Source organism: Hydra vulgaris, chromosome 08 (genome assembly GCF_038396675.1).
Source record: "Hydra vulgaris chromosome 08, alternate assembly HydraT2T_AEP".
Classification (NCBI taxonomy): domain Eukaryota; kingdom Metazoa; phylum Cnidaria; class Hydrozoa; order Anthoathecata; family Hydridae; genus Hydra; species Hydra vulgaris.
Window position 1 is genome coordinate 32,536,782 of NC_088927.1, and position 22,952 is coordinate 32,559,733.

The window sequence follows — 22,952 nt, forward strand, 5'->3', positions numbered from 1 at the left end:
ACATGCCAAGTTTTAAAAGCATATTGACTAACACTAGCAAGAGGTACGTAAAATAGTTTTTATATTTTCATCTGCATAAAAGATCGAAATTTTAATAACTAACGTCATCCATCAAAAAATTAATATTTTACATTTAAAAGAAATAAATTTAAAAGTATAAATGCATTAAAAATTAAGCTATAGTAATAAAATCACACGGATGACGTTGGAATCTGATAGAATAGACCATTCATTGATAAGTGTTCCAAATTTCAACCATCAGCCATGTAGCTATGTTAGTCAATCTCGGTTGGCCCAAGACAGGTTTTCCGTAAAAATCGCTAAAAACAGAAAAGTCATCCAAAATCATTTAAAATATTTTAACAATGTTAATTTTTATTTTGTTTAAAGTAAATATTTATTTAACCAAGAAAGATAGTTCTTGTAAATTTTTTTAATTTGAAGATTAAAGCGTTTATAGAAAAAAAAACCCATTACTTTAAAGTTATTGAATTTTTATATTTTATTTGCCAAAATTTTTATAAAACTTTTTATGCGGAAATTGTTTTTGCTAGACTCGTGACGTAAGTCCCAATTTTACATTGCGTGAAACAGCCGTGGAATAATAATATTAGTAGAATAATAGTATTAATAGAAGTTCGTGCAATACTATAGCTATTGTTTTGATCTACTATTACTATTGTTTTAATACTAATACTTCAAAACCATTCTCGTTTGCTAATAATAATGTCTAAGGTTATAGAGTTTATATCTATACTATAGTATATACTCTCTCTCCTCCCTCTCTCTCTCCTCCCTCTCCTCTCTCTCTCTCTCTCCTCTCTCTCTCTCGCTCTCTCTCTCTCTCTCTCTCTCTCTCTCTCTCTCTTCTCTCTCTCTCTCCCTCCTCTCTCTCTCCCTCCTCTCTCTCTCTTCCTCCTCTCTCTCTCTCCCTCCTCTCTCTATATATATATATATATATATATATATATATATATATATATATATATATATATATATATATTATATATATATATATATATATATATATATATATATGCGTGTGTGTGTGTGTGTGTTCGTGTGTGTGTGTGTGTGAGTTAGTGGTGTGTGTGTGTGTGTGTGTGTGGTGTGTGTGTGTTGTGTGTGTGTGTGTGTGTGTGTGTGTGGTGTGAGTGTGTGTGTGTGTGTTATCAATATATACTAGTCAGCTATATAAACTCTATTATAATATAATAGAGTTTATATAGCTGACTAGTATATATTAATACACACATACTAGTCAGCTATATAAACTCTATTATAATATAATAGAGTTTATATAGCTGACTAGTATATATTAATACACTCACTCACACACACACATATATAATTTATATATATATATATATATCTATATATATATATATATCTATATATATATATATATATATATATATATATATGTATATATATATATATATATATATATATGTATAGATATATATATATATATATATATATATATATATATATATATATATATATATAGAGAGATATATATAGAGATATTGTATATATATAGATTTTTATTATATTTTTTGTGTGATAGAGAAATTTTTATTTTGTGCATACAGTTACCTAATATGCTTAGAAAATACAAACGTCTAACTCATCGACAATCCTGGAAAGAAAATTTAATGAAAGCAGCTATTGAATCAGTAATAAAGAAGGAAATGGGGCATAAGAAGGCATCGTTAATGTTTTATATCCCAACAACGACACTGCGAGACAGAATAAAAAGACTTCAGCAAGGGAGTTTAGAACTAAGTAGTTGTTCAGTAAAAAAACTTGGAAATTTTAAATCAGTTTCTAACCTTGAACAAGAGTAAGAGTTAGCTAAACACCTAATTTTTCTAGAAAGTTGCTTGTTTCCAGTTACAATGAAAGATTTGAGAGAATTGGCATTTCAGCTAGCTGAAAAGAACAAGATGTCACATAGCTTTAACAAAAAAACAGGAATGGCAGGCTACCAGTGGGCAGAAAGCTTTTTAAAACGCAATCCTGTTATTTCTTTGCGTATGCCAGAGGGAACTTCTGGAGCTAGAGCAATAGGATTTAACCGACCTGCTGTGAATAAAATTTTTGAACTATTGACTAAAAGCATAGATGAAAATAACATAACTCCAAATAATATATATAATGTTAACGTTAATTTCTTCAGAACCAAAAAAAGTGTCAAAAGTAGTTGCTAAGATGGGAAAAAACAAGTTGGAACTCTAACATCAGCTGAACGAGGGAAAATCATAACAATCAAAATGTGTATGAGTGCCTCTGGTATATATGTGCCCCCTTGATTATTTCCCCCCATGTTAGAGCTCCCAAGAATGTTAATATTATCAAAAAAGCTCCTCCGGGTATTATTGCATCATATCACCCTAGTGGTTGGATGCAAACAGATATATTTTTGAAGTGGTTTGACCATTTTCTGTCCTTTGTAATGCCATCCAAAAAAAGACCTGTACTGCTATTATTAGATGGTCATGCAACACATACAAAAAATATGGAGTTCATAATGAAAGCATGTGAAAATTGTGTTACTGTTATTTGCTTTCCATCACATTGTTCACACCATCTGCAGCCACTAGATATCTCCTTCATGGCACCATTTAGTAGCAACTATTCTAACGAAGTTCGAATTTGGCTGCGTACACATTATCCTAGAGTTGTGACCAAATATCAGATTCCAGAACTATTTGGAATAGCTTTTATGAAATCTGCAAACACGTTGACAGCTTGTAAATTGTTTTAGAAAGACTGGAATAAGTCCACTTAATCCTGAAGTTTTTGATGATTGGATGTTTGAGCCTTCAGAAGCAACCAACAGGTCATTTCCTGAGATGTATTCAGCAACACCAAATCTAACTATCAAGTCTCAAACACAAACTATTTCACTGCAAGAATTATCCCTGACATCTTGCTCTGAATCAGAAACTTCGTCTTCGACATCTATGGCTTCTTTCACAATTGCAAAATCTGCAAAAATTGTAAGTATTTCAAATAAGAAAACTCAGCAAACTCGCAAACGATGCCAAAAGGGCAAAACAGCTATACTCACCAGTTCACCATATAAAGAGGAACTGGCAAAAATGATGGTTATAAAAACTAAAAATAACAGTCAACAAGACTGTAGAAACAAAAAATGATACACCTGCAGAAATTGTACCACGAAAAGTATACCCCCAGTTATTTTTGGGATTTTTGTTTAATAACATTTTCAAAAACTGTTGTGTTTTTTTCTATATTGCTAAAATTAAAAGCTTTTTTTTTGTTGTTGTTGTTGTTTGTTGAAAAACACTGATAAAAAAACACAGGTCGTTTTTATTTTCATATTTCATTAATCTAAAGCTTACGGGGGCTGTTATGACCCCACTTCCCTAAATATATATACATACATATATATATATATATATATATATATATATATATATATATATATATATATATATATATATATATATATATATATCATATACATATATATATATATATATATATACATATATATATATATATATATATATATATATATATATATATATATATATATATATATATATATATATATATATTTTTTAGGGTGCAGTTGTGCCTCTCTATAGGGGCACAACCGTTTTTTTTACTAAGTGTAATTTTTGTGTTATAACGTTTTTAAAAACCGTTTTATTTTTTTCTTTATTGCAGCAATTTAAAGCTTAATGATGTGTTTATCGAAATACACTGTTAAAAAAACGCATGCCGTTTTTATTTTCATAGTCCATTAATCTAAACGTTACGAGGGCTGTTATGCCCCCACTCTCCCTATGTATATATATATATATATATATGTATATATATATATATATATATATGATATATATATATATATATATATATATATATATATATATATATATATATATATATATATATATATATATATTCATTGCCACTATTGATATATGATATTATAATAGTAGAAATATAATTTATATCCATATCAATAACTAATTAACAGATTTAAAAACAACACATTTGGAAAACATCAAGTTAAAACTTTTTTTGTAATTCGTATAAGTTATTCCAAGGGAGTTAATATATTATGGGGAGTTAATTTGTTTCGCCGACAGGGGTTAATTTATTTCAAGGGGAGTTAATCTATTTCGAAATAAATTAACTCCCCTGGTAATTTTTTACGCAACGGGAGTTAATTTATTATGGGGGTTAATTTATTTCATGATACCGGCCGTGTTATATAGTAGGCCATGGTGTAATTTATAAAAGTGGTGAATTTTGAACTATTTTATTCTTCTTTTTTTTTTTAATTGCGTTTTTCTTAAAATCATGTATTTAGGGTTTGCGACGTGGATTTTTAAAAAAACCAATTATCAGATTTACTTGAAATTTGGCACACATACTCACTACATTAGTATCTACAACATACACTAGGATAATTTTTATTGCTTCTCTCGTTCAGTAATTTTTAATCATTTTTTTTCATAAATTACCCCCAAAATTGCAAAATTTTACACAAATGCAAATATTTTTTGATTTTTTTGACCATATCAAAATCTTCTAGTCTATGTTGCAATGCCACATGTAATATATCACCAGCCAAATTTTCAATAAAAAATATATAAGGGTTCTAGAAAAATCTCTGTCGCAGTTTACCCCATTTATGGGCCTTCAGCGATATTTATGCTGAAGAAGATTTGTCATAATTTTTTTTTTTTTTTTTTTTTTTTTTCTTATTGATGTTATATTACACATTGCAGAATTTTTTTTTATTTGAAAAAGTTGATTTTTTTTTTTTTTTGCTAATTACTATACTACCACCTTAAAGTAGCCGTTGCTAAGTATATCTATACCGTTGCTAGGGTATTTTTTTAGTTAAAAAATTGGCAAAATAAGGCTACTTCTAGGACTTCTGTAGGCTTTTTATCACCAGAGCACATGGATTTTTTTTCATATATTGGAAGATGCATACTTAAGGAAAATAATTAACTTATACTGTTTATGGTGGACCTAAGGCCACAGTTGTTATGGGTAATCTATCAAAGCGCGTTGAACGCAAAAAGTGATTTTTGGCAGGTTACTCCTTCCCAGGTCCTTGCATGCACATGGTTTTTGTTTCAAAAAATCCATGTATGTCTTAGTGTCTTTCAAAAACACCTAAAAAAACTACGTGCAAGTATTGGCCTTAAGAGATATTAGAGCTCAAAGTTAGGGTAAAATTTCAAACTTTGTGGTTTCGGACCACAATTTCTAGACAACTGAAAATGTAATCATGTTGAATTTTTACTTTTACTGTAGAAACCTACCCAGATTAGTAAAAAAATTAAAAAGAAATGTTTCTGTCATATTCATGTTGCTAAAACTACTCCTCAAAGTAGCAATTGCACTCCATGCGCAAAATTTTCTCAAAACGGGCCAAATTTTGGGACCCAATATCTCCGTAATCAATAAAAATTTTTGAAAAAAAAATTACTAGTGGCCCATTTTCATTGTATTTTACAAAATATCTAAAAATGAGTACAATTTGAAGACATCACTTCCAGACTTTGCCTAGATTTCTCAGACAATGGCTCTTAAGTATTTGAATCCTGTATTTGTTTTTACCTTGCTATGTAAATACATAATACAGTGGTTAGTTTAGCTAGATTAACGGCTGTTTTATAAAAGTATTACTTTAAACCTGTAAGTTATGAGGAGTCATGATGAAATTAAATATAGTTGATTTTTAAGATCCATAAAAACTGAGTTCACGGTTTTTTAAAAAACTTAAAATTTAAAGACCAAAATTTTTTACGGAATTTTTAATTCGCGATCACTTAATTCGCCCCTTGTTGATGATGTTGTAGGGTCATTCGGAGCACACCTGGAAATTCCTGCTTTTACGCGGGGAAAAGATCAGCTTAGTGCTACTGAAGTTATCAAAACACGTCAATTAGCAAACGTTAGACATTAAACGTTAAACATGTTGAGCGCGTTCAACATGTTTAACGACAAAAGTTTTCAATTCTCAACAACAAAATACCAATTGACTATTTGTTTACTAAAGACGGAGAATCTAATACAACATTAGATAAAATTGTTCATTCTGCTTGTGCTTTAGTTAACTTATGTCCATCTTTAGTAGCATTTTATTAGCATTTACTTTGAATAATAATTTGACAACATGTTATCATATTAGTTTAATAAACATATTTTTCTTTAAATGAATGTAAAACAATTCTATCTATATAACTAAATATAATATATATAAAAAAATAGAATGTATCTGTATAACATATATTTATGTAAAACTGTTAATGAAATATAGAATTGTTGCTTTCGTAGCATGTTTCTTTTTTACTTTTAAAACGTTTCTTTTTCGTCTGCATTCTGAGCAAAACCAATCGTATCGTCGTCTTTTGAACTCATGTGGCAGTAGCAAATCTTATCTTGCAATGATAAAACATTAAAACTTTGAAATTAGTTCAGGAAGGATAACTCTTTTAAAAAACTCCTTCAATACGTTAAAAATTTTTCTATCAAATTTTTATCGCAAGGAATTCTAAGAGCTAAAAATTTCTTCATTGTCCATACAAAAAAATCACAGAATTCATATTCAGTAACAAGAAGTTGAGTTTGAACTTGATAGTAATATGCATGGTCTTTTTTAAGTGAAAGTGACCACCTTTTTCTACATAAAGATAACTAGTTTTTTTTATTTTCAACTGTATCTTGTAATATGTTGTTTCTAAGGTTGTATGGACATTTAATTTCTAAACATATTTTTCCACAACAAGAACACTATATATAACCATATAACTAAAATCTGTATTAATAAATAAACCTGAGTCAAGAACTTTAAAGTTTTCGTGTATCTTAACTCCCTTTTTAGTATTCGTTATCAACAGAGTATTTTTAGAAAGAAGAATAGTTGAAGCTTATTATTAATTTGGTTTTAATTATACTCAATTGATATATTACCGAGTTTATTGATGTCCAAGTTTTAGTTGTACTTCTGTGGTGAAATTAATGTCCAGGATATAGTCTATATTTTATCTATTCAATTTTTATTTTTTAGTTATTATTTATCAAAATACTATTATCATAGTATTTTGTATCATATTCATAATATAATTTATATATGAATCAAATTAGTTATGAATCATATCTAATTTGAAGTTTGAACGTTGTCTTTATTTAACAAGGAAAGCCTTTAGATTATAATTTATAACTAATAAATAAGTTATTTTTATATAAATTTATTAAACTATTTTTAAATTATTATTTGGCCACTATCTAAACCTTTATGTATAACTTAAATATTTCTTTCGATGTTTTAGATGCTCTAAGTTGTGAAATGGCGTCAGCCAACAACATCAGTTAGTTACTTTCTTTTTTCAATAGCTCAGCAGTTATTTTTATTATATATATATATATATATATATATATATATATATATATATATATATATATATATATATATATATATATATATATATATATATATATATATATATATATATATATATATATATACAAATGACTTACTATATGCAAATTTTTATATTACTTTGTAAAAATAAAGTTAATTTAATTTGTTTAGATGAACTTGCTTTACAGAGGATCAGTCAGTTATATCCCTATTATATGAATTAATTTAGTATTTAGTCATTTACTATTAGTTTTCAAATACAGTTCTTTAATATGCCTATGTAGATTGTTGTTAGTTGTATTTTTGCATACCTAATTCTTACATTTTATTAAGTCACTTTTTTTTTTCTGTAGACAAATTAGAACAAACAATCAGTAAGTTTAGTTTAGATTGTTTTAGTTACTATATCATTTAAAAGTATTTGTATGCTGTGTTAGTATTCCTTGTTAGCTTTGAATAAACGTTTTGATTTAAAATTGGTATTTAGGTGAGTACGGCCAGCAGATACGTAAGTTTCATAGATTTCTATATTTTTCAACATATAACTAATTGATACATCATTACAAATATAAACTTCAAGTAAATGTTTTAAATTAAAATTGGTATTTAGGTGAATATGGCAAACAAATATGTAATTTTTGTAGGTTTCAATATTTTAAAGTGTATACTTTGTTAATACATCATTATATAGATATTATAACGCGAAACAAGTGCATTTTAAAGTTGAAATATATTCCATTCACATTCCAACAATTTTAATTTATTTTCTTTATCTTTAGCAAACCTTACTTCGATAATTGGTGAGAGAATTTATATATATATATATATATATATATATATATATATATATATATATATATATATATATATATATGTATATATATATATGTATATATATATATATATATATATATATATATATATATTAATGGAAGGAGACTTATATTATGCCATTTAATTCATATTTAGTGTCACTGTCGTCTATTCCTGCTGGTAAGGTTTATATATTCTTACTTTTCGATATGATTATAATTGCTAAATAATTGTGAGGTTATGTTGTGTATTGTTTTTTTATTTTTTAGTATCATCATCGTCCATTACTGTTGGTAAGTTTTATATATTATTATTTTTCAGTATAGTTTTAATTATAAAATAATTGTAAGGTTGTTTTGTGTATTGTCTTTTTATTTTTTAGTATTATCTTCATCCGTTACTGTTGGTAAGGTTTATATATATATATATATATATATATATATATATATATATATATATATATATATATATATATATATATATATATATATATATATATATATATATTTATATATATATATATATATATATATATATATATATATATATATATATATATATATATGTATGTATATATATATTGTTAATTACAAATAATTTTAAGTATGGTTTCAATTATTAAATAATTATACAGTTATGTTGTGTATTGCATTTTTTGTTTTTTAGTATCAACTTCATCATTTATAATGGGTAAGGTTTTTATACTTTTATTTTCATATATGATTTTAATTTCTAATTTATTTTAAGGTTGTGCTATATTATTTAATTTTTTCATATAAAGTTTTTCATATAACATTTTTTGATCATATAAGTCTATGCTATAGTATTTTATATTTTTATTTTTTAGTGCCATCATCATCGAAACAAGTTGGTAAGGTATAATCTAAACCTTTCAACATGATTGTTATTACAAAATAAATACAAGATTTTATTTTTTATTTTAGTGCCACTTGCATCTGTTCCATTTGGTAATGTCATATATTTTCAATAAGAATTTATAGATCTTAAATAAGAAATATTTTCCAGTATCGACAAATAGTTTACATATATAGTTGCAAGATAATGTAATGTATTTTTATTTTTTAGTTTTATCTTTTTCTGTTAATACTGGTAAGGTTTACATATTTTTACTTTTTAACAACCAAATAATTTTAAGACGTGGCTGTATTTTATGTTTATTTTTTAGTGCCATCGTCATCTGAACGAATTGGTAAGGTGTATAAAGTGAACTTGTAATTGGAAAATTATTACAAGAATTTGATTTTAGTTTATTATGCCAATTTCTTTATATTAGTGCAAATTTCATCTGTTCCAGTTGCTAATGACATATACTTTCTTTCTTTGAAAATTGATTTAAGTATTTATTATTATGCTTTTTTTTCTTTATCTGTTGCAACTTGTAAGGCTATATATATCAACTTTGCCACATGAGTTTATATTAAAAAATATTTGCAATTTTTGTATGGTCCTTACTTCTGTTAATGTAATAATCACATGAAAGACTTTATTATAGGTTTTTGCTATACTTGGTTAGAAAGATGACATGTTTTTTACAGCCCATTGACTTATAGCCCCACATTAGTAGTTGTATAATTTTTTTTGTAATAAATATCCAATTAAATAACAATTTTTGGTAAGAAGTGGAAGGGGCATTAGAATGCCTCTTTCTTATGACATATTTGAATACGCCCTCCTTTATACTCCACTCTCTTATGACCATGGATGCACCACTAATGTATCTTTTAATCTAGTGGAATATGTTTTTTACTTCTTTGTTGTTGTACTTTAAATATTCAATCAGATATTTCAAGAATTAAAACATTTTTTGATATTATAGTACTAAAACATCATCAACATATCTACTGTGAGTTTTACATTAACCTCACATATTTGGTGGTTGTCTGGTATGAATTTATTTTTTAATTTATTTCCAATTTTTTAATTTATTTTTTAAATTTATTGTTCAAATTTTGAAAAAAGTAATTATTTTTTTTAGGTTGAGTGGAGAGGGGGGGGGGGGTATCTTTTATACGTAAGATTGTATAACATAATTTTATATTGTGTACTAATTTTACTCATTATAGTAAAGATATAAATATTTATAAAATCAAGTCGTTTTTGATCCTAGGGTGTGATACACCAATCGCCACCACACCCACCTCTATTGCTAACATTCACCTCTCGTATATTTTGGTGGTTTACTATAAATTTAAAACAACTTTTTTGTGTATTTATATTGCTTATGTATTTAAAAAAAAAAAATTTCTGAAAAAAGTGTTCAGTTTTATGCGGGCGAGGTGGTGGTTTGGTGCCCCCTCTGTCCATCCGATACACCCGGTGGTTAAAGTTTAACATAAAGTTGTAACCCACTCTTACACCTATCTTTTGACACCAAGATATTTGTATTTCGATAAGAATTGGCAAAGTTATGACAATTTAAGTGAAGAAAAACTTATTTTGACCACAGTTTCTTCAACAAATCCATATATAGAAAAATCGCTACTTAAACCGTCATAACTTTTGAATCAATTGTTCGATTTTGATAATTTTTTCACCTTTAAAATACTGTAATAATCCTCTTTCTAATGATATATAACATTAGAGTATTCAAACAATTTGAAATTTTTTACTCACGTACCTAATGTAAATTAATTTTTTTTAATGTCAATGTTTTAATATTCAAATGTATAATTATTATACATTTAAATAGTATATATAATTATATTTAAATGTATATTATAATAATTACACTATACATTTAAATATAATTATATATACTAGATATATGAAAATATTATTTATACATGTGGGTATATACAAACATGTATGACAATCTAATATATATATATATATATATATATCATGTGTGTATATACACATATCTAATTTTGCATGCATATACATGCAAAATTAGATATGTGTATATACACACATGATACATATATATATATATATATATATATATATATATATATATATATATATATATATATATATATATATATATATATATATATATATATATATATTTATATATATATATTTATATATATATATATATATATAAATATATTAGATTGTCACACATGATATAAATTAGATGTGTGTATAATATACACACATGATATATATATATATATTTATATATATATATATATATATATATATATTTATATATATATATATATATATATATATACATATATCTATTTATACACACATAATATATATATATATATATATATATATATATATATATATATATATCTATATATATATATATATATATAACTAGGTCGTGGTGTAGTGGTAGAGCGCTTGCCTTGTAGGTGGGAGTTTGACTCCCACCACGTCCCTGAAGGTACCGCTCAGCAGCCTTGTTCATCAAGGTTCATGTTTTGGAGTTGAGAGAGGGTTGAGAGAAAGTTGTACCAGGGTTAATAAAAAGGAGCAGCTTCCTCTGATAAAAAATTATAGTCAGTTATATTTATATAACTGACTATAATTTTTTATAACGTAACGGGTTCTTGTTTAAAGCGAGTTGTTTAAGCGAGATTTTAAAGTTTACATAAAAATAGTTATGAACCGGAACTCAAAACAATTTTTGATAAATAATATTTGTTAAAAAACATTAATTGACGCTCCCAATTTTATTTCACTATAAAATGAAAATTGTTGTTAATTTTGGATTTAATTTGTTAAAAAAATTATTAATAGAACTCTTTACTTAAAATAAATTTTGGACGTCCCTTTCGACATGCACCCTAAGTTAAATATTTTTTAAAATCTTTTGTTATACGGTTATCAGGAGGTGAAAAAAATTATAATAACAAATACACAATACAATACACCAATGGATGTCCCCAATTTTATATGATTATATAGTGTATCTTTTTTTAAATTTTAGTCTTCGCAATTTATTATTTGATAAAAAAAAATTGTCGGACGTCCCCTTTGACATACGCCCTGAAATATATAAAATTTACAAAATTAAAAATGGAATCATAAACTTATAAAATTATCAAATTACCAAATATTCAAAATGTCGCTCGAAATTGAAATCACGAAGCTTAATAACGAAGTCAAAACAGCCATGCCGCAAAATGACAAAATAAAATTAATCTCCTGGAAAAAAAAGTTGGAAACAAATGTCAGTTCTTTTAAAGATGCCAATATTGTTGACTCTTTTAAAGATGAGACACTTAAAAGTTACGAAATCTTTATTCCAAAGATTTTGTAACTTTCGTAATTGATACAATGTATTGATTTTTTTAAGTAATAAATGTAAAACTAATAAATATAAAACTTAAAAATACACATAATAAATTTAATGAAAATTATTTAATTGTTATATTTTACGTATATCTTAGGTCTCAAACAACTGGAAACTGTCTATACAGTTCTATCTCCCTATGTATATCTGGGAATAACTGTATAGTTAATGATTTAAGATTATTGACCTCAATTAAACTTTTCCTAAACGCTGATTTTTATTATAACCACCCAACTTTTCAATGTTTTTAATAATAATCCAAGCTCTTTTTTATGTTTTGATAACATTCTTCCTTTGTCAGTCTCCCTAAGTTCTTTGGATACAGGAAAAAAATGTGAAGAATTGGTACAAGAGGAAGCTGTTAATAATTGTAATGATAAAAGCTGGTCTTCTTTCCTTTTATTCTTGCATTGTCAAGTGTTTGCAGCAAAAAAATAGAATGTTTATACCCAGATTTTGGTCTATCAAAGTATAAAAGTTTATTTAGCCATACTATTTTACCTCTTATAAATTCATTAAACAATGTTAAATCTTTTTTCTCTCCTTTTTTGTTACGAAGGTATTCAACACAACCATTATACACTTTATTAATGAGAGAGAATTTAAAACGCAAAATTTGCGATGGAATTAGCAAAAAGTTACAGACTAATATAAATTTCTATGTTGAATCTAAACATCAAGATTGTAATCTTTTGCAAGAAAAAATAAAAAATAAATCTATGCTAGTTTCTAGTCAATCATCTACATCTTTATCCAATTTTAGTAAAGTTACTTTTTGTGAACCATTTTCTTTACCCTCCAATAATTACGATATTGGTTATTTGGTTTCTAACTATACTCGTTATTCAAATGTTGCAAAAGCCTTAAATGATTCTGAACTTCAAAATTTAGTTCAATCTGTTTTTGTTCCTAGTAAGAAATTTATTTTTCCTAAAAATAAAAATGGACAAAGTTTTCAATTTACATGGATAGAAAAATGTCCATGGCTTACATACTCAAATATATTTGATGGAGCTTTCTGTTTACCATGTGTACTTTTTGAGCACAATTTTCCATTTGAATGTAGTTAAGCTGAAAGATTATTTAGTAAGCTTTATGATCGCTGGAATGATGCTTCTCGTTACTTTCAGAAACATGTGCTTGGCAAAAACAATAAGTCTGTCTGCAGAAATAAAGGTTTACATGTAAAAACTGCTCAAGTTTTATTTTCATTATCATCGATTTGGTCTTGTAAAACAGAATCAATAGACATTATATCCCAAAAAATAGTTCAATCACAGATTTCCAAAAATCGACAGTTATTGCAACCTATTATTGAAACAATTATGCTTTGTGGGCGTCTTGGGCTTTCTTTACGTGGGCATAGAGACGACTCTAAGTTTCATCCTGAAAATGGTAAATTTTCTAATCACACTGCAGGAAATTTTATTGAATTGCTACATTTCCGTGTTCAAGCTGGTGATAAAATTCTTGAAGATCATCTCAAGTATCATCAACAAAATGCTTCCTACATATCTAAGACATCACAAAATCAACTAATAAAGTGTTGTGGAGAAGTTGTTACTGACGCAATAATTGGAGAAATTAAAAACTCTAAGTATTTTTCTATTATAGCTGATGAAGCCTCAGACAGTAATAATAAAGAACAACTATCATTAGTAATACGATTTGTTGATTCCAAGTTCAATATAAGAGAAGAATTTATTAGTTTCTTACATTGCACTAATGGTGTTACTGGTCAAGGATTATTTTGTGTTTTGTTAAAAAGTATTTCAGATTTTTTGTTGGATATCATGAATTGTAGAGGACAGTCATATGATGGTGATGGGGCAATGTCTGGACACACCAAAGGGTTATCATCTCGTGTTTTAAATCTTAATAAAAAAGCTATATATGTTCATTGTTACAGTCATAGACTTAATTTAGCCACTTGTGCATCATGCAATGTTCAATATGTCAAAAATCTTCTGGCGCATGTTAAAGATGTATCATACTTTTTTAATCTTTCACCTACAAGGCAACAAAATTTAGAGGAGCACATTGAAAGAACTGCTCCAGTTGCTGGTCAAAAAAAATTGAAAGATGTTTGCAGAACACGTTGGGTAGAAAAAGTTAATGGTTTGGATACTTTTCAAGAACTTTTTATTTCTTTGGTTTCTTGTCTTGAAGAAATGTCTTTAAATGTTAATAAGAGTTTTAATCACTCAACGTCTTCCAGTGCATCCTCGCTTCTGAAGTTAATAACAAGTTTTGACTTTATTGTTGCTTTATGTATAACAAGAAATGTCTTTGACATTACTCTTCCAGTAACACGAATGTTGCAGTCAAAGAGTAATGATATTTATGATGGTTTAAATCTTATTCGGGCATTAAAAGATGTTATATCTTCGCTTAGAAGTATAGCTGATCAACACCATCAAATGTCCAAGAACAAGCTCTAAAAATAGCCCATGAGCTAAATGTTACTGAAGCTAAGCCAAGAACTTCATTTATTTCAAAAAACAGAAATAATCCTCCTTCGGAATGCGTTTCTGATTATTTTAAAATAGCAATCACATTTCCTTTGTTAAATCATCTGAGTACTGAACTAGGCACTAGGTTTGACAACACTACCATAAAATAAAGTGCTTGTCCTAGTTCCTACTAAAATGATTTCAGAAGTTCGAAGTTCTCGTGACACTAGTTGGAAAGAATGTATAGTACCTTTTAGTGAATTTTACAGGGCAGATTTACCAAATCCACTAGCTTTACCTGGTGAGCTTGACCTATGGGAAGCTTATTGGTTAAATTTTGAAGGTAATGTCCCTTCTAATATTACTGAGACTTTAAAAGCAATAAATTTTCCTGGCTTTGAGAACATAAAAATTATTCTACAGTTACTTGCTACCTTTCCTTTAACTTCATGTGAATGTGAGCGCACATTTTCTTAGCTTCGGCGCCTGAAAAATTATACGCGAAGCGCAATGGTAGAGGAACGCTTAAATGGTTTAGCTTTGATGAATATTCATACTGAGTCAGTAATAGATATCGAAAAAGTTATTGATAAATTTGCAATTAATAATCGTAGATTAAGTTTTAAATAAATAATAAAAAATAAAAAAAGTAAAAAAAAAAAAATTCATTACCGCTAGGTAAAAAGGCTATTTTCATAGCCACACATTTTTATAAAACATGATTTGGCATGAACTAATTATTGTCATACAATGTTTTTTGCTGATACCTTCAGGTGTATCGATTTTGTTGCGGTTCATTCTTTTAAAGTTTTGTGTTATGATTACAAATGTTATGATTTTTTTTTTTTAGATTTGTTTATCAGCAAGGTTGAAAAGAATGAAGATGGGTTTACAATTTTTTTTTTAGCTAACTGGAATACTAGAATGTGACACTAAATATATTTTTATATAACTCCATATTGATTGTTTTTTTGTTTTGTTTTTAGGTGCCCTTAGTTGTAACAGTCTTATCACAGAGCGTAGCTGAAGAGGATTTACTAGGAAATTCGTGCCTCCTTCTTTACCAAAGCTTTCTTTGAACCAGGGATATCTTGCTTCTGAAACATGCAGCTATTACATCACGGCTGTTCATTATAATATTACAATACCTAATGTAAAGAATTTTTTAAATAACAAATATATAAATTTGAAACAGTAATGTGTAATCGTATAACTTTATAATGGGGTATCAGCCAGGGGGGATGGGCCCCCTACACCATAATCTTAAAGTCCTAAATGTTCTTAGAATTCATAACATTTAGAATAAGAGGACCTTTTTTTTTTTTCTTTTTGGACGTACCCAAATAATTTTCTGCATCCGCCCCTTAGTTGCATTTATATTTATATATAAGTTAAACTAATAGATTATTTAAATTTAGTAAAAAGCGGCTTACAGACTGGCAAAGTTCTAAAAAAGTTGTCTGAATTTTCTCAATCTTTTAATCGAAAGGAAAATTTAAAAAGTTCAGATTTTGAAGACTCACAGAGTGCAGTTCTGTATGTAATTTTGCTGCAGAAAATGTTATGTATTCAAGTTAAACTTGGTAATTAAACCTTAAACACAGTTCTACAAAAATATGTTTTGTCTTCTGATTCAATTATTGAAAATTAAGAAAAGAGATTCATAGATATTAAAGGCGGTTTAAAGACAAATACATTTTATCAGGATAAAATGTATTTGTCTTTAAACACAAATAAATTTTATCAGGATAAAATGTATTTGTGTTTAAACACAAATACATTTTATCAGGATAAAATGTATTTGTCTTTAAACACAAATACATTTTATCAGGATAAAATGTATTTGTCTTTGAACACAAATACATTTTATCCTGATAAAATGTATTTGTCTTTAAACACAAATACATTTTATCAGGATAAAATGTATTTGTCTTTAAACACAAATACATTTTATCAGGATAAAATGTATTTGTCTTTGAACACAAATACATTTTATCAGGATAAAATGTATTTGTCTTTAAACGATAGTGATATTGAAAAAGAGCCATTTGAAACAGTTGTTTTTCAAAATGAAATAAAAAATTGGAGTTTAAAACACAACTGCACAAGGCAATGTACCAATGATTTATTGACAATTTTAAATTGTCATGGGCACCAGGAAATGCCAAAAGACGCAAAGACACTTTTGGGTACAAAAAAAGTTGTGAAAACAGCATCTTTAAAAAATGGAAATTACGTTTACTTTGGCATAAAACAAGGTATTGAAAATATATTGCAAGTTCAAGACTTTAACTCCACTAAAATTAATCTTATTTGTAATGTAGATGGTCTACCACTCTTTGAATCCAGTGCCAACCAAGTTTGGCCTATACTTTGTCAATTTAGATATTTTAAACCGTTTATTGTTGGATTGAATGGCGGTGAAATAAAGCCGTGTGATTCTGAATTATTAGCAGATTTTGCAGAAGAGTTAAAAACTTTCAAACAGCCAGAAGAAATATTAAGTAAGATCTACAATATTTCTTTATTAGCAATAACATGTGATGCTCCTGCTAGGACACTCTTAAAATGCACAGTTGAACATTCTGGATACTATGCATGTGAGAGATGCAATTTGCGTGGTTTTTATGTTAGTGGTTGTATTGTTTATGATAAATGTCACGAAACAGTTACAGATAGAAACAATGCTGATTTAAAAGCTGGACTATACTCTCTACAAGATAAAGATGGTCGGTGATATCATCATACAGGAACTCTACTGTTTGACATTGAAGATTTAGACATGATTCAGGATTTTGCTCTTGACTATATGCACATAGTTAATTTAGGTGTTATGAGACGTATGTTATACTACTACAAAAGTACATATGCCCGAATATTTAACGGTCGTTTATCAACACCTTATTTAAAAGAGACTTCTCGTTTACTCATTAATTTAAATGGGAAATTGCCATCAGATTTTGTGCGTCAAACAAGATCTTTTGAAGACGTCAATAGATGGAAAGCCACAGAATTAAGAACATTCTTACTATATGTGGGTATAGTTGTTTTAAAGGATATCCTCAATCCTAAGATGTACAAACATTTTTTCAGCTTATCTTTAGCAACCTGCATGTTGTGTGAGGAGAATAATGATGTTAGGAGAACATATTTGAGCCGTGCAAAAAAACTCTTGGAGTATTTTGTGTCAAACGCTCATAAACATTTTGATGACACATTTTGTGTTTGAAATGTTCACTGCCTTCTGCATATAACAGACGATGTTGAACATTTTGAAAGTAGTTTGGACAAGATTTCTTGCTTCCAGTTTGAGAATTTTTTGCAACAATTAAAAAGATTAGTACGAGGTAAACAAAACCTTTTAGTAGAACTTGCAAAACGTTTAAGTGAACATAAATCAGATGACCCACGTAAAGCAAAATTAATAACTAAAATTGGTGTTTCCAAGAATGCTTGTTTCATGACGAAATATTTTGTTGTTTTTGTTAAAAACATTTTACCAAATGATCAATTAGTTTGTGACATGTCAAACAATTTCTTTGACAACTTTGTAGAATCTAAGATTTTTAATATATACTATATTAAAAACCATAATTGTAGTCCAGTAATGCAAACAATTAACATGCATGACTTACTTAGAAAATGTGTGTGTATTCCATTTAAAAATAACAAAGTTGTAATATCTCTATTAAGTAATGTGAATTTTTAAAATTGCGTATTTTTTGTTGTTATATATGTATTTATTGAAGGTTTATCCATTTTTTAACGAAGCTTATTTCTAGAATCATATATGTTTTTTAAAAAAATAAAATTTATCCTCAAAACACTTTAAAATATACAAGAGTTACAATTCTGAATTGATATATTGTACAGAATAAATAGTAAGTTTAGTTGTTATGACTTATTTGCTATTTAATTTATAATTATCTAAAATTGTAGGTTGTACAGTACCATTGCAATTAAAGAAGATGGTATTGACACTAAGACAGTAGTACCTACTCACTGGGTTCATGTAGATGAAGGTATAGTATGCTATTCCCCTCGAGAAAAAAAAACTGTGGGTGCTTATTTATCTGAATGGGCTAGTCCAGAACCTGGCTGGCAAGAGTTTATATTGTTAGAATTTATTTTGGAGTGTGGAAGTTATGAAACATGTCAGGCAATGTTAAACTTTTTAACTGAAGATGAAAATGATGATTGCCCTGGTATGTATACATATCAATTCATTTGTATTGATTTCTTTAAAAACTGTTTACATTATTTTTTGTCATGTTATATTGTTATATAATTTGTGAAAAGTTAATATTTTCAAAAACTTGCTTATGTAATTTCTTTGTTCAGCAAGGTAATTTTTTACAGTTATAGGCTTGAGATAAGGTTTTAACAAAAATTAAATAGTAGTTGCCGTTGGACCTTGAAGAAATTAGTATAGTAAAAAGAAAAAAATGATAAAATGAGACCAATGCAATGCAATGCACTTTATGATATTAATGTGTATAGAGCTTTAATATGTTTGGTATTCAATTGGTGTGTTCTGGAATCATTTTGTTTTTTATTCTATCTTTTGTGATTTTATAGTTTCAAATATGCTCAATCCAAAGGAACGAGTTTCTAGTCCGAATTTGCATGCTTTAAAGTGCATACCGTCTGGTTTTTCATCACCAATTCAATTGGATGTGCCACTTATATCTCCGTGGAAAATAAGTAATGCAGACTGTGTAATATAGCAAAGATTAAATGAAGATTTCAAACAATCATTGGGTTTAGAATTGTACCACTTTAACAAAAATTCAACATCTTCCAAGATAAGTGATGGTGGTGTTTCATTTAAGGAAATGACAAATAAACGTAAGTTTTCGCATGATATTAAGGTTTGTGATAATCTTTATTTCTCTGATCAAATAATCTTTCTCTGATTTTAAAATTGTATCTCTAGTTTTATTAATGTTTTTTCCTGTTAGCTGCAATACAAATAAAGAATATATTAGGTGTTTTAATGAGGAAGAGGAAATTCTCAGAGCAAGTTCTAGTGCTATGAAAAACAAGGTAAAAACATTAAACTTTCCAGGAGTATATATAAAAAGTATTCTATATACTATTAAAACAGGTGATGACCACAAATAACATACAACGTAGTTGTATGTTATTTGTGGTCAACTCTAATGAAATAGAAATCTATTATGCTCATTCTGATGGTTCAAGTAACGTTTCTTGTAACTTTAGAATATCGTGTTTGTGAAAATGTAAAGTTGCAATATAAATTTTTTTACGGTATTAGATTTTAGAACTTATTAGATTTAACGATTTTTCAGATCACTTAAATCAAAGCCATTGGTGGTGCAACAGCACGCAAAACTGTCAAAAATGTTTTAAACCAGTTAATGGTGCCACAAGTCCAAAACTTATTTAGTAAAGATGAATTAAAAGGCAAGCTTAAGTTTACAGCTACGCAACATTACAAGTGTATTAAAGGTTAGGCAATTATTGTATTGTGCATTCCTAAGTTGAATTAAAAAAAAATTTAATTTTATATTTACATAAAAAAATAAAAAATTGCTTATATAAAAACCATTTCTGTGTTCAGAAGAATAATAATTGCAATTTACTTTTTTGCTTGTTTTGAAGGCTTAGTATCCGAATGAACCGGTTATGATGCCGCAACTATCGAAGCTCTGTTGGCGATTTATTGAAGCGGGCGTTGCCGAAAGTAAAAATAGTTAACGATGTTGACGTTCATGAAGAGGAAGCAACATAAAATTGTTGCTCTGTATATTTATTATTTTGAAAGTAAATGATTTTTACATATTTCAGTTGTTTTCTGTTTTGCACACCTTTTTTATTAGCATTTGAAATTCTGATCAAAATTTTTAAAGTTATATATATATATATATATATATATATATATATATATATATATATATATATATATATATATATATATATATATATTAATAAGAAAACATCAAACAATTCGAATTCTCTTAATACAAATAATAATTTATTTTGAGAAATTTTCACTGGGTTATGGATACCAGCATCATCAGCTCGTAAAATATTACAAAATTTTTTGAACGTTAAAAAACAGTTTAATAAAAAAAAAAAAAAAAATTTTTAACTGACGTCAGCAATTGAATGGCTTCTTTTTTCGTTACGTAAGAATATAAAAAATGGAGTCCAAAATTTAGATAATTTAGATAATAATCAATCTCGATAATGGGCAATTTGTTAAAACTAAATTTTGGACTCCATTTTTTATATTCTTGCGTAACGAAAAAAGAAGCCATTCAACTGCTGACGTCAGTTAAAAAAGAAATTTTTTTTTTTAACTGACGTCAGAGAATTCGTATTGTTTGATGTTTTCTTATTAATATAACATACACTCTTATACACGATGTCTACACTGAAATCATATATATATATATATACAGTGGCAGAACTACTGGACGCAGGACCCTGTGTTGCGGGGGGGCCTACCAGCTATAGGGGGCCCTCATATAAAAAAAATTATACTCTCTTTTTTTTTTTTTTTTTTTTTTTTTTTTTTTTGTTTTTTGCTATATAAATTTATTAAAGTCGTAAAGCATAATATAAATACAAATAGCAGGGGCAAGAAGAAGACATAATTGGTCTTATCACCAAGCCCCTTAGTCTATACCGTAAATATAAGACAACAAAAATTTAAAAACGTAACACTATATAATATAAAACATTTTTATAAAGACTTAATAGAATAAAAATCATCGGTCCTAAAGTCCTACTTTAACTTTTTGTTTTTGTGTTGGTCAAGAAAAATTTTAAAAAAAGAAAAAAAGGAATTTGTACAAAGAAACTATATTACTAATAAGCAAGCAAGCAAATACGCATAATCCTGAAGCTTTCCTTTTACACCAGCATATACCTTTAAATATGTGAATAATTCTTATAAACCATAATTTTATATATATATATATATATATATATATATATATATATTTTTATTTTTTATCAAGCCTCATTAAAACTTCAGAAAAAGTTGAGCGCTACGTCGATCATCTGTAGTTTTTGCTTTAATTTATTCTTAAACTCATTTAGCATAGAAATTGTTTTAAGTTCATTAGTTAATATTTTATTCCATAATTTCGGCCCTCTAGTAGAAATTGAAAATTCGGTCGCCGCAAAATAACTTTTGGGTTGGATATAACTGTTATTTGAAAATCTGGTGAGATATCTATTCTGATTTATTTTGAATAATGGGTAAAAAATTTTAGGAGATACATTTTTATTAATTTTGAACATAAATATAAGAACTTGATAGACATTTAATTGATAAACATTCATTATATTTAAATTAACAAATAATGCTTGGGAGTGTGTATAACGGCCCACATTGGAAATGATTCTGATTGCATGCTTTTGTTTATTAAATAGTTTTTTTATTTTATTTTTATTTGTACTGCACCAAGCAATATTTGCATAATTAAGATGGCAATGAATGAACGAGAAATATAAAAGCTTTAAGCAAGTTGGATTTAAAAAAGGCTTAGCTCTGCATAGCAGGCCTATGTTCCTTGAGATTGTATTTTCGAGATATTGTATGTGATCTCTCCACGTCACATTTTCATCAAGAAGCACGCCGAGAAATTTTAAAGTGGTTTCTCTTTTTATGTCCTGATTGGCAATACAAAGTTTTGGAAGTTTCAATGGAATTTTATCTCGGTCATGAAAACGATGGAAAAAAGGATATTTTGTTTTGGTTACATTTAACGATAATTTGTTTGCATTAAACCATTCAGTAAGATTTAATAGCTCTTTGTTTACTGACTTAAACAGAATATTTATATCATTATGTGCATAAAATAGATTTGTGTCATCTGCAAATAATATTGTATCTAGTTCGGTACAAGCTTTGCTTAAATCATTAATAAAAATGAGAAATAGGAGTGGCCCTAATATAGATCCCTGAGGAACCCCACATGTTATGTTCATATTGGTTGTTTTACCTTCATTATAA

General features: G+C 27.3%; 1 protein-coding gene across 1 annotated transcript; it reads left to right on the forward strand.

Annotated features, from left to right (window-relative positions):
* Positions 1 to 8,370: 8,370 nt before the first annotated feature.
* On the forward strand, positions 8,371 to 14,950 carry LOC136083256 (52 kDa repressor of the inhibitor of the protein kinase-like). Its single transcript, XM_065802657.1, has 11 exons — positions 8,371 to 8,416; positions 8,506 to 8,529; positions 8,619 to 8,642; positions 8,903 to 8,926; positions 9,084 to 9,107; positions 9,181 to 9,204; positions 9,323 to 9,346; positions 9,423 to 9,446; positions 9,531 to 9,593; positions 13,191 to 13,421; positions 13,581 to 14,950. The coding sequence occupies exons 1-11, from the start codon at positions 8,371 to 8,373 to the stop codon at positions 14,948 to 14,950; spliced, it is 1,878 nt and encodes a 625-aa protein (XP_065658729.1).
* Positions 14,951 to 22,952: the final 8,002 nt, after the last annotated feature.

Coding starts and splice junctions, on each gene's coding strand:
- LOC136083256 (XM_065802657.1), top strand. CDS start 8,371: ATGCCATTTAATTCATATTTAGTGTCACTGTCGTCTATTCCTGCTG. Junction 9,108..9,180: donor ATCATCATCGAAACAAGTTG/GTAAGGTATAAT, acceptor TTTTTATTTTAG/TGCCACTTGCATCTGTTCCA. Junction 9,447..9,530: donor ATCGTCATCTGAACGAATTG/GTAAGGTGTATA, acceptor TCTTTATATTAG/TGCAAATTTCATCTGTTCCA.